At 47.2% G+C, this 12,521-nt stretch overlaps 1 protein-coding gene across 6 annotated transcripts in view; it reads left to right on the top strand.

Moving 5' to 3' along the window:
• Nucleotides 1-12,521, top strand: part of Fam193b (family with sequence similarity 193 member B) — a 32,692-nt gene that overhangs the window by 9,082 nt on the left and 11,089 nt on the right. For 5 of the 6 annotated variants that reach the window (XR_003845378.1, XM_021215785.1, XM_029547414.1 and 2 more), the window contains 4 exons: nt 6,071-6,319; nt 7,816-8,047; nt 8,891-9,278; nt 11,673-11,856. Coding sequence is in view for 5 of the 6 variants with exons in the window: in XM_029547414.1 (XP_029403274.1) it covers nt 6,071-6,319; nt 7,816-8,047; nt 8,891-9,278; nt 11,673-11,856 (1,053 nt within the window). In the remaining variant the exon portion in view is untranslated. The remainder of the gene's footprint in view (nt 1-6,070; nt 6,320-7,815; nt 8,048-8,890; nt 9,279-11,672; nt 11,857-12,521) is intronic. The other variant, XM_029547413.1, reaches the window with a different exon arrangement.

Raw genomic sequence — 12,521 nt, 5'->3', positions numbered from 1 at the left:
GCCAGCCTGGTCTACAAAGTGAGTTCCAGGACAGCCAGGGCTACACAGAGGAACCCTGTCTTGATAAAAACCAAAAAAAGAAAAGAAAAGAAAAGAAAGGAAAATGGCCCCGTTTTCATTTTGCAAATTTTTAAATAAAGTTGGGGGTGGAGGCATGCTGTGTAGGTGGAAGGATCAGGGTTTAGATCCTTAGCCCTCAGGTGAAAAGCTAGTATGGCCATGTATAACTGTGACCCCAGCACGGAGCGGGGGGTGGGGATGGGGGCGTACATGGGAAGACCCAACAGTCAGCCTAGCCAAAAATGAGCTCCAGCTTCAGATCAAAGAGACCCAGTCTCAAGGAGACGAGGCAGAGAGTGATAGGGGAAGGCACCCAACAGCCTCCACATGCAGTCCTGGGTCCAGGCACCTGAATGCACAGGTTACACACCCTGCTCACCCTGCACAGAGCCATGAGCTCAGTGTTAAGGCTTTGTATTTATTTTACATTAAAAAATCCCTTGTCTGAGCCTAGCACGTGTACATGCCTTTATTCCCAGATGCAGGCAGATCTGTTAAGTTCAAGCCGACCTGGTCTACATAGCAAGTCCCAGGCCAGCCATAGCTACTTAGTAAGGCCCAACCTCCAAGCGAGTGAAAACAATACAATCTGATGTGCATCTAGCACTTGAGATGGATTCCTCAAATGTATAATTCTGTAAAATCAAGCTTTTGTCACATGGGAAATGGACTTTATTTATCATGCCAAAAAATATCCTTTGTTAATAACCCTGATTCCTCACCCCAGTACTGAGACACTCTAAAGCTCAGGGGAAGTGATACAAGCTTTCCCAAATTCTAAGTTTCTGTTTGTTTAGATTTTTACACTGTGGCCCAGTGTGGCCACAAACTCATGGTAACCCTCCTACCTCAGCCTCCTGAAGTGCTGGGAATAGAGGTCTGAGCCACCATGCCTGACCTTCTAATTTGAATTTTTGATTGAAAGCTTGAATTTTTTATCATTGGACACAAATACTTGACAGTTTTTCTTGAAGTAATGGGCTTGTTTTGCTTGTTTATTCTTTTGAGGAAATGTCTGCTAATATTCTTGTCTAAATAACAAAGACATTCTTTCAAGGTAAAACTGGCACTGCATGGAATAAAAAAACAGAAACCCCCTTAACTTAATGCTTCCGGGGCCAAGCAGAGATGGTTGGGTTGGTGGGGAGCAGGGACTGGACTCAGTGGCCACAAATTCCAGCTTCCTGAACCCTGGCTCCCCTGCCCTAGGATATGCACACTACAGCCCGGTTCCTGTGAGCTATCCTTCACTGTAGAGGCTCTGGGTTCAATTGAAGAGGGAAACAATTATCTAGAAATCTTTTTGGCAAGAAACAAAATCAACAGAACCACTAGAATTTTTTTCCTTCATGTTTTGCTTTAGACTAACCCTGTACCCCAGAGGCTCTGAAATTTAATCTGAGGTGAGTGGGAACAATTAGCTGCTGCCCGGGGAATCTGGGTTTAAGAATTAGTTCCCTGAGCCTTTGTGAAGAAAAAAATACTGGATGTTTTCATTCCGCTTGATGGCTATGTTTTTGTTGAGAAATAACAATACAGCTTGGAGAACAGCATGTTGAAAGCCTGGGTTCACAGACTCAAGGCATAAGGGACCATATTTGCCAGGATTGAGAAGTAATGGGCACTGCAGTTAGAAGGAGCCCTGAGCCAGAGCTTTCTCAGCCGTGGCATTAATTAGAGGAATTGTAACATCTCTTAGGTCTTGGGCGTCTTACTACCCTTAACAATGAAAACAGATATGGGCTGGCAAAAGGGTTCAGCAGTAAAGATTCATACTGCCAAGGCTAATGACCTTAGTTGAGTTCTTGGACCCACATAGTAGAAAGATAAATTGCTTCTGAAAGTTGTTCTCTGACCTTCACCCATATGCCATTGTGCACATATACCTGCACATTGCATTCGCGTGCACATGCACACATACACTCACAAACACATACTCACATACTCTATAGTTTCAGAGTGAAAGCTGGAGAGGTGGCTCAGTGGTTAAGAGCATGAACTACTCTTGCAAAGGCCCTGAGTTTGATTCCCAGGACCCATTTTGGGGTGGCTCACAACTGCCTATAAATTATCTCCAATAATTCTGGCTGCCAAAAGCCCCTGTAAACACATAGACATAATTAAAAATAATAAAAACATACTTAGAAAAATAAATGAAAATTAAAGCAGAGATGAAAATGTCCAGAGAGTCGGGTATGGTGGTACACACCTGTAGTCCTAGCACTTAGGAGGCTGAGGCAGGAAGACTGAGTTCAGTGGTAGCCCGAGCTTATAGTGAATGCCTCCCCGCCACCCCACACTCTTTTTCCCCTTGAGACAAGTTTCTCTGTAAAGCCTCTGAAGGCTGTCCTGGAACTTACTCTGGAGACCAATCTGACCTCAAACTTTATTTCAGATCGTCCTCTGCCTCTGCCTCCCAAGTGCTGGGAATAGAGGTGCTCCCATTGTCCCCATGCCCCATCCCTGGTGGTGAGACCCTTTTTCAAAACAACAACAAAATGGCAAATCTCCTAGCCCCACAGCACCTTGTATCCTGAGAAAGACACCAGAACCTGAGGGCTTTGGGGGGGTGGCCCTTCCAAATTGCATGGTCCTGAAAAAAGGAAGTAAGGGTACTAGACTTAAGGGAGGACTATGACGTGCTAGTCCCTAGTGTGGGCTTGTTAGGAACAAACAGCTCAAGGCCTGCTGTAGAAATTCAGCTTTTGACTTCCTGGGATTAAAGCCAGAGACTAAGATGTTTAACAGAAGCCAGACAAGAAGTCTTATAACTAATCCTAGCACACAGAAAGCTGAAGCAGGAGGATTACTACAAGTTAAAGGGCAGCCTCAGCTATACTGTGAGATCTTGTCAACCCCCAAGCCCCACCCCCCCAAAAAAGATATCTAACATCTTGTATTTGTTGTATATGACAAGTTTTCAGTCGTATAATGAGATTTGGTAATCATGTACTGTTTCCTTGGTTCCTGTCATGTAATTAGTACCCTCTGCTTAGCCAACAACTGTGTGCTTTGAGTCGGAAGAGGTTCTTTATCGCATTGCATTCTCAAAGCTGACCTTACAGATTAGGACTTAATCCCGTTCTAGATGAGCAGAGGGAGTAAGTAGGACCCAGTCAGCATCATACGTGATGGTCGCGCAGGGTAAAGACCAAAGCCAGTGTTTCCTGCCGCACTTCCCACAATTACTTTGACTCAGTACAGTCCTATTGGTCATACACTTAAAATTATAACAATTCTGTGTTTGCTTTTGAAAGAAAGTAAAGAAAGCATTTCTTAAATTTTATGTATATAAATATTTTACCTACATGTATGACTGTGTACCATGTACATGCCCAGTCCGAGCAGAGGCCAGAAGAAGGGAGTGGGCCCTCTGGAAATGGAGTTAAGACACTTTTGTGGGCCTCCATGTAGCTGCTGGGAATCGAACCCAAGTCCTTTGGAAGGACAGTCAGTGCTTTTAACTGTTGTGCCATCACTCCAGCCCCGAGAAGGCATTTTTTTGTACTGTGGGGTATACAGTATGCACTTGAATTATTGCTCAAAATCATATATTCGCCAGACATAGTACTGGAATTTAGTCCCCAGCATTAGGGAGGCAAAGAAAAGTGTGTAAACTCTCTTGAGTTCAAGGCTAGCCTGACCTACGTAGTGAGTTCCAGGCTACCCTACGGCCACATAGACTCTGTCTCAAAACAACAATAACAAAAAACAAAAAAACATAAAACAAAAATATTTTAAATCCCTATATATTGTACTTTATAGACTGTATAAAAATCTTACGTGTACGTGGTCCTGATTTTGCATGAGAGAGATGAGAAAAGACTGATTTAAAGAAGATTTTTACTATTTTCAGACTTTTCTTCCTGGCCAGACATGCTGGCACATGCCCATAATCCTAGCACTGAGGAGTAGATGCAGGAAGATGAGTTCAGGACTACCCTTTGCTAAATAATGAGTTCAAAGCCAGCCTGACCTTCATGGGTCCTGTCTCAAAAAAAATACAACAGAGACAATGCTTAGCAGCAGCAACCCCACATCATGGTTTTAGGGCCATTGCGCACGCCCTAGTGAGGTGAGAGCTGCCATGAGGATCCTTGTCCTGGTTGCTATGGCATTCTTGTATACCACGAGGCGCTAAGCCCCGCTGCTGGGGCCTTCCCCTGTCTACCTGCAGTTAACTATAACTCACCTTACACCTTTGAAAAATGCCCTAAGTGCTGTCCCCCAAAACTCCACCTTTGGGGCCGTGAGATGGCTTAATAGCTACCAGAACTTGCTAGCAAACTTGAGAACCTGAGTTCAACCCCAGGACCCACATGGTGAGAGGTGAGAGCAGCTCCAGCAACTCATCCTCTTGCTTGTGTGCACACATACACAACAAGTACATACTTATGCTTACATTTTCAAAGTCCCCCTTTGCCTTCATTTCTCTAAGCGTTCTTCGTTAGCTTGCCACCCTTGTGAAATGACACAGCTGAGTTCCATTTGCATGTACTTAAGTTAGGCAGCTGCCTTGCTCACTAAGACAGCCCCTTGGCCGAGTGTTTGACTGTGTGTTTTATAACTTCCACTTGTGAATGTCTTTATCTTGGAAACTCTCCAGTCCTTACACTTTCCTGAGTCTTTCCTTGTACTCTTGTTGTCACTGCTGGTTCCTTTTGTGAGAAACCAGGGACCCAGGTTAGTGGGTGACAACATGGCTGACTTAAGAATACTCGGGTCCCAATTCACTGTGAGGAGGTGATGTCACAGGAAACAACACACCCTTACAGACACATTACCTAGAGGAGGGTAAACTTGAAAGTTATGTGGGAGTTGTCTGTTGCTATAACAAACTACCTGCCACCTAGTCACTTAAAATATTCCATTCACTCTTTCCCCTGAACCTGCTGCTTGATGGGGTGTTCCTGCAACTCTAAGCAGGCCTGTCTGGTTTCAGCTGGGCTCACTTAGATCTCATCAACTGACTGGTTAGGTAGGAACACTCCTATTTTCTCCCATTCCCTCATGGTGTGTCAGAGGCACAAGATCATGCAGGCCATGCATGGATACATGGACATGCAAGGATACAAGAAGTGCATATACACTATTCAGATTGGTGCTGCCAGCTTGTCTGCTAACATCCTGTTGGTCCAAAGGATGGGCCATGTGCAGCATCAGTGGAGGGAGACTAGGGTTGGAAAATCATTAATTGGGGCTATAAATATAAGTAGGTTCCCAGTCAGGACCCCAGTGCAAAAGGAAACCTTCAGATGTAAATGACTGAGTCAGATTTGTTGTAGAGGGGCAGAAGCAGGCTGAGTAATGATCTGGGCCTGGGCTGTGGCACCTGGAGCACTCTGTAGGTGGGTAGGAAGCAGAGCTCAGGGAGGTTAAATAGCTTGCTCAAGGTTGGCAGCTGCCCCATTCTGAGACTGAGATGGAGTGTGTGTGTTTGACCCAGGGTCCAGGGGTTTTTCCACCATCCTTACCCAAAAGAGTGCCGGGGTCTGTTTCCCTGTCTGTTTACATTTCTACAGACCCGTCTCTAAAATCCCACTGCAATGCTAAAGGAATTAATTGTTCATCTCTTTGGAAAACGTGCATGTTCTTCTTAACTCTCCGAGGACAGGGAGGCCATTTCCTTCCAGGTGAGGTCTGTAGACTGTGTAGATCTGTGGCCCTTCCTAGGTTCATCAGAGAGGGAACAAGCATCTCTGTAGGTTTTGATATGTTGAGGACATCTGAGCATGAGTTTTGGAGTAACATTTACTGGGATTCAACCATTCACTAGCTCTGTAACCTTGGGCAACTCATTTAACTTCTTGAAATCTGTTTCTTCATCTTTAAAAAATGGGAATAAGAACACCTGGTTTGCAGAGCTGTTACAAGGACTAAAACTAAATTATGTTTATAAAGTGCCTGTCCCAGTGCCTGGCACGTGATAAGTGGTGTTATTAATAATGTTAGCATCATTTCTAAGGCAGCCTTTCCCCCTCCTGGGAACCCGTGTCTGTGTGTTGGACAGGTTCCCCCTACCTCCAGCCAGTCTGTGCAGACTTGTTGCCTGCTGTGTCACCGAGAGCGCAAAGGCTGGGAAGAAGGCCCTTCACAAAATGGACTGGTGTTGCAGGGTGAGAAGCTGCCCCCTGACTTCATGCCAAAGCTCGTCAAGAATCTCCTAGGCGAGATGCCTCTGTGGGTCTGCCAGAGCTGCCGAAAGAGCATGGAGGAGGAGGAGGAGGAGAGGCAGACAGGTGGAGACCGTGCAGTGGCGGTAGGTAACAGCCGACAGGTGACCCTGGATGACAAGTGACCCTGGGTGCAGGGCTGCTTTCCTCCCTCAGGAAGCCGAGCTCTTTCCCCTGGCCACAGGAGGCTCTGCCCAGGCTGCTCAGAGAAGCCACCAGGCTGCCCTTAGTATTTGTGGCTGGGTTCAGATTTGAGGGAAGACGAGACAGGCCTACTAGTGGATGTAGATAATTTTGATCCTATCCGTCACCTGACCCTGATGTCTTCAGCCCTGTGGCCACTTGAAAGGCCAGCAGTATGAAAGAGACCAGTGGCGGTCTGAGGTGTGCCTCGGTCAGAAGACATTAGTAAGTGCTAGGAGCTGTGAAAGACTGCCATCTGAGTCACGTTCGCCAGATTCCTCATTTACCCAGATTCCTCATTTACCCAGATTCCATTTACAGAGATCAGTCAGTTTTCAAGATTTCTTGCTTTGGGACTGGAAATGGATGGAGCTCGGTAGTAGGATGTTTGTCTTGTGTGTACAAAGCTCTGGATTCGTTCCTTAGTGCTGGAGAAGAAGAAAGAAAGGAAGTCGGTCCCGGGAGGTGACTCATTGAGAAAAAGCACCTGCCATCAACCTTGAGGCCCCAAGTTTGAGTCTTCAGAATCTGCATAAAGCCAGATAGGGTAGAGCATATCTGTGATCCCCAGGCTCCTGCAGTAAAATGGGAGGTGGAGGCAGGATAGATGGGTCAGCGAGCCTTCCTTACACAGTGGCAAACCAACAAGGAGACTCTGCTTGAAACAAAGTGGAAGGGGGGACCTGCATCTGCCCTCTGCCCTCTTCCTACACTGTGACTCATCAGCATCTGCACTTATAGACAGTACATTCACACATCACACAGAGATGTGCATCCTAAATGGAAGGGAGGGAGGGAGATGTGGCACTCCCTTCTAGTCCCAGTGCTCAGGATGCAGAGGCAGGCAGATATCTGTGAGTTTGAAACCAGCCTTCTCTACCTAGTGATTTCCAGAACACCCAGGGCTCCATAGAGATACCTTGTCTCAAAAAATACCAAAGAAATAAAAAAGAATTGAAAGTCTGGGACTAGAGAGATGGTTAAGAGCACTGGAGTTTGGTTCTCAGAACCCACGTGGTGGCTCATAACCTACTGTAATTACAGTCACAGGGGATTGATGTCCTCTTCTGGCATATGGTACACAGACATGCATTCAGACAAACATACACATAAGATAAAAATAAAGTCCCAAAGATTTAAAAACAAAAATAAATGGAGGAGAAAGAAAGGGGCCGGGGGAGCATGAGCCCTAAGCCACACTCGTGATTTGAAGTCCTTTCATCTTGTCAGCAGCTCTTCACTAGGCTCTGCCTACTGTCCACACAGTCACACAGCTGGGAACACCATAGTCCTTACCAGTGCTTGGCCCACACTGACTGCGCTTTGGCCCAACCTAAGGCCTGACGGAGCAGGTCAGCCCCACTGTTTGACCATGGGCCTTTTTCTTTCTCCTTTCCAGATCTCCTTGTCACATACATCCTGCAAATCACAGTCTTGTGGGGGTGACTCTCATTCATCCTCGTCCTCTTCATCATCCTCATCTTCCTCCTCCTCTTCCTGCCATGGGAACTCAGGGGACTGGGATCCCAGCTCGTTCCTGTCAGCACATAAGCTCTCAGGCCTCTGGAATTCCCCACACTCCAGCGGGGCTGTGCCAGGCAGCTCGCTTGGGAGTCTTCCTGCCATCCCTGGTGAGTCTAAGCTTTGGAAAGTTCTGGGCCCCCTCTGTGTAGGAAGCTGTTTGCCTCTCTGGCCCAGTCAGTGAGGAATTCGGTTAATTAAATAAGTAAACATGGACCTGTCCTGATGGCAACAGGATAACCTAGACCTTCGCTATCTCTGCAAGACTCTGAGGTTACAAAATACTGCCGACAGAGAAGTCTGGGGTCTGACACTGCCTGGGAAGTGAGACTTAGGTCATGCACATCCGCCCTCTATCTCATCAACAGGCTGAGCCTCTGCTTCTCAGCCTCCTCGGATTTGTTCTGTCTACTGTAGGGATAGGTAGACAGCACTATGTACCCAAAAGACTGGCAGGTTGGCAGTCCATAGGAATCTCCTTAAACTCAATACCAGTACTCAAGACCCAGAGGAGAAAGCCATTGGATTATTAATGCCATACTTCTAAATGGGCGGGAGAGTTGTTCAAATGGTACTGTCCTCAAGCTATGTGAATTGAGTTCATCATTCCAGTTATCTTAGTCCATGAGCAGAAGAGAGTCATCAAAGCCTTTTCCTACTTCAGTCAGAAATCTGTAGCCTCCTAGGAGTCAGGCATACCTTGGTTGCTCTGGTCCATGTGGCCCAGAGGTGGATCCTAAGGTTGCTATAGCTTCTTTCTTAGGCCTAAGGAATGCCTGAGAATACGGTATTCTGAGAAACAGTAGGCATTCTCTGTTCACACTGCAGCTGAGAATGCCTGGCCACACATTTTAGGCCACCCTCTGGCCACAGGAAGAAGGATGATGTGGCAATGAGCCTGTGTGTGGGCTTTCCTTCCAGGTCTGACCCCTCTTTCTCCCCTCCACCTACAGGTGAGGCTTTCCCTGTCTCGGAGCACCACCAGCACTCAGACCTCACTGCTCCCCCTAACAGCCCCACTGGCCCTGCCCCCCACCCAGCATCTCTGATTCCTTCTCACCCTGGGTCCTTCGGTTCGGCGTCCCACCCACCCCCGCTGCCCACCACCCCAGCGGCACCTTTCCCTGGCCAGGCTTCAGAGTGCCCTATGGCTGCTGCCACTGCCACCCACCCCCCGGGGCCATGTCAGAGCCCTCATCCATCCTCCACCAGCATGCCACTCCTGAAGATGCCTCCACCACTCTCGGGGTGCAGCCACCCCTGCAGCGGGCACTGCAGCGGGCACTGTGGTGGTCCTCTCCTCCCACCACCCAGCTCTCAGCCGCTCCCTAGCACTCACAGGTAAGCGAGTGCCGTGAAAGGCGCCACTCCCTGCTCACTGGAGCCTAAGAGTTTGGAAAACTTGCCGACAACAAAGTGTAGATTGGGCTGGAAGAAATGGCTAGAGCGGGTCCTCTGTCAGATTGCTTAGCACCAAAAATAAATAAGCTCTAAATTAAGGGTTTCTTTTTTTCTTTTTTTTCTTTTTTTCCAATTACAATGTTTTAAAGCTTAGTTCAGATGTAAGAAAGGGATGGGTTCTCACAACCTGAAGAGAAACGTCCAGCACTGTGGCCTGTTTCTTGAAGATACTTCTGTATGTAAATGGCATCATTTAGTCTATATTTGATAAATATTTTATGTAGCAATTTTTTTTTATTTTCTTCATATTGAGACAGGCTCTTGCCATATAGCCCAAGCTAGCCTTCGAACTTGTGTGCCTAGCTTCTTACTGGGATTGCAGATGTTTCTTACCACCTCCGACCTGTGGCAACACTCTTTTTTTTTTTTTGGTTTTTCAAGACAGGGTTTCTCTGTGCAGTCAACTCAGAAATCCACCTGCCTCTGCCTCCCAAGTGCTGGGATTAAAGGTGCGCCATCAAATCTGGTTCATTTCCAGATTTGTAACCAAGAGAAGTACTGTTGTGATAAGCCCATGTTTAAATAGATCTGGGCCATTTAGAGCCCTAGAAGAGGCTCTGTGGTTCTGTTAGCCTTTATTTGAAAGTGAGTGTATTGAAGGCAGCTGTTGTAGTAGGTTGACACTGTCTATCATGGATCTGTATTTCCTGGTCTGAGATCTCCCGGCCTGCTGCCACCACTCTTGACAGGTGCTCTCACATACCTTTCCCATGTTGTCGATGATGTCATTATGGACTTGGACCTTGCTGTTTTCATTAAGTAGTATGGTGTTCCTATTCCCTCAGAATCTGGGGCTGGAGAATATTAATTGTAGTTCATTTTGTGGTTCTCCAGCTGCAGAGCATTAGGTCATTCCATTATTGTAAAATAACTGACATCTAAAGCCGCCCTGCCCTAAAGCTTTCCCTCCTTTATACTGTTTATCATTGTTTCACACACATTGGCAAGCTGCTTTTTCCCATACAGAGTGCTACACACCTAGGATCCCAGCATTGGGAAGCAGAGGCCAGAGGAGCTAGAGTTTAAGGCCAGCCTCAGATGTTTAGAAAGACCAGTTTTATACAAAGAGAGAGTGAAGGGGGAGTAGGGAGGAAGAGCATGTGTGTGCTGGTAGATACAGAATGCCCTGAGTTTGATCCCCAGCAGGAAAGAGAGAGATGTGCGAACTGCTTTTATAGGGTTCTCCGAATCCATGTAACCACCAGTAAAGAGTAGCGAGTCATTTGTATCTTCAGAACACTGGTGAACTTGAAATAAACTCCTGGAGGCACCATTGATAACAACTGCTGCTCTTCTAAACCCTACTGTGTGTTTACTAACCTTTCCGGAAGCAGACGTGGGCTACACTGGCCTGCCCTACACTGTCACCTTACTCTTATTTGCCCCTCAAATATGGGACCAGCTTCTGCAGTATTTCAGCTGCTGCTGCTACTGTATCATGGGCTCGGCTTCTCCCCAGCTTTGATTCAGGGACCTCTCAGTCTGTCTCATCCTTGTTCTGGGAAAATACTGTTTATAAGTTGCCCCAGCTCATTGCCAGAGTTCAGAGGCAGAATGTAAGTGGAGAAAGCATGAACTCTATGCACAAGGAAACAGTTATTTGCTCCCCATTGAGCAGAGTAGCCAAGTGCTGTGTCCCAGTCTCCACAATTGCTAAACAGGACTTCAAGGATGGCTAGGTGTCATACTGAATATATTTTCAGTCTGAGCATTAGTGGCTCTTCTAGTGTGTGGTCCCCAGTAGACAGAGCTGCGTTTTCTCATCACAGAGCTTGAATAAGGAAGCTCTGCCTTCTGACACAGACACAAGACTCAAGTGTGCCGTAAGGACCCTGGACAAGTAGGAGAAAGCTCTTCTCCTTGAGGCTATAGCAGAAGAGCCACTGGCCCTGAGAGTCAGTTCATATTCCTGTTCACTGAGCACTTGCTCTGCAAGGTGCTTGTGCTGTGTAGTCAGACTCTAGAATGCAAGGGGGCAGGCTCACTAGTTTGAAAGACAAATGATGAACAGCCCACTATCACAAGGCTTGATAAAACAGTGAGCTAGAGAGGTATCCACACAGCACCGTCATATAGGTGTATGCAGGAAATTTCCACAGGGTCAGTCTTTACATTTGTGATACTGGAGACTTAGCAGGCTCTGATCTTTACAAGAGGCATTAATGTGACAGGGCCGTTGGAATGGTGGCTGGGGATTGGGATACTTTTCTAGGCTCCTGCTATGTTCTGTGCCTACACCACCCACTCTTACCTCTGGGCCCTTCTCCCTTGCAGCAGGGACCCTGGGTGCAAGGGTCACAAATTTGCACACAGTGGCCTGGCCTGTGAGGCAGATGAGGGTCTGGGCGAGGAAGAGGATAGCAGCTCTGAGCGCAGCTCTTGCACCTCATCCTCCACCCACCCCCGCGATGGGAAGTTCTGTGACTGCTGCTACTGTGAGTTCTTCGGCCACAATGCGGTGAGTGAGCCTGCCTGGGCAGAGAGGGCTGGGCAGCCAGGGGCAGAGGAGAGACCCCTTGATCTTGGCAGTGATTGCCATACTGGGAGTCAGGGTCCTGGCACCTACATCTGCTTGCTTCAGCCTGGAGGCACATTTATGAGGTCGGGATATCTTAACGTTTTATTGGCTGTGTTCTTCTCGTGGTTTCTCTTAAGATTGACTTTTTTTCTTTAGGCAAAAGGAGAGGAAGTGGCAGAGAAAAAGCTATGATTCTGATGAGTATGTATACGTGTGTAATCCCAGAGAAGTGAACGCTTGTGCATGACGAAGGCAGAGTGGAAGCAAAAGGTCCCCAAGTGTGACAGCCAGCTGAGGTCCAGGCACCAAGGAGGCTCAGGACAGGGCACACGCTATCTCTAGACAGTGGAACAATTCAGAAGTCTCACAAGGAGAAGAGGAAAAGGCTGCAGGCTAGGGCACAGCAGTTTAGGATAGGAACTGTGGAAGTAATTTAGAATTACTAGTCACCTTTGAGTGAGGCATTGTTATCTTCATTTTAGAGGTGACAAAATTGAGGTTCGAAAAGACTGAGTGACTCACCCAAGGTCATACAGCTTCCAAGTGATGAAGCCTGGGCTCAAACCTGCTTCCCTGGCTCCCCAGTCCTTGGTCACCAAGCACTG

The sequence above is a fragment of the Mus pahari genome, chromosome 16, assembly GCF_900095145.1.
Source record: "Mus pahari chromosome 16, PAHARI_EIJ_v1.1, whole genome shotgun sequence".
Lineage (NCBI taxonomy): Eukaryota > Metazoa > Chordata > Mammalia > Rodentia > Muridae > Mus > Mus pahari.
This window is presented reverse-complemented; position numbering and strand designations above follow the sequence as displayed.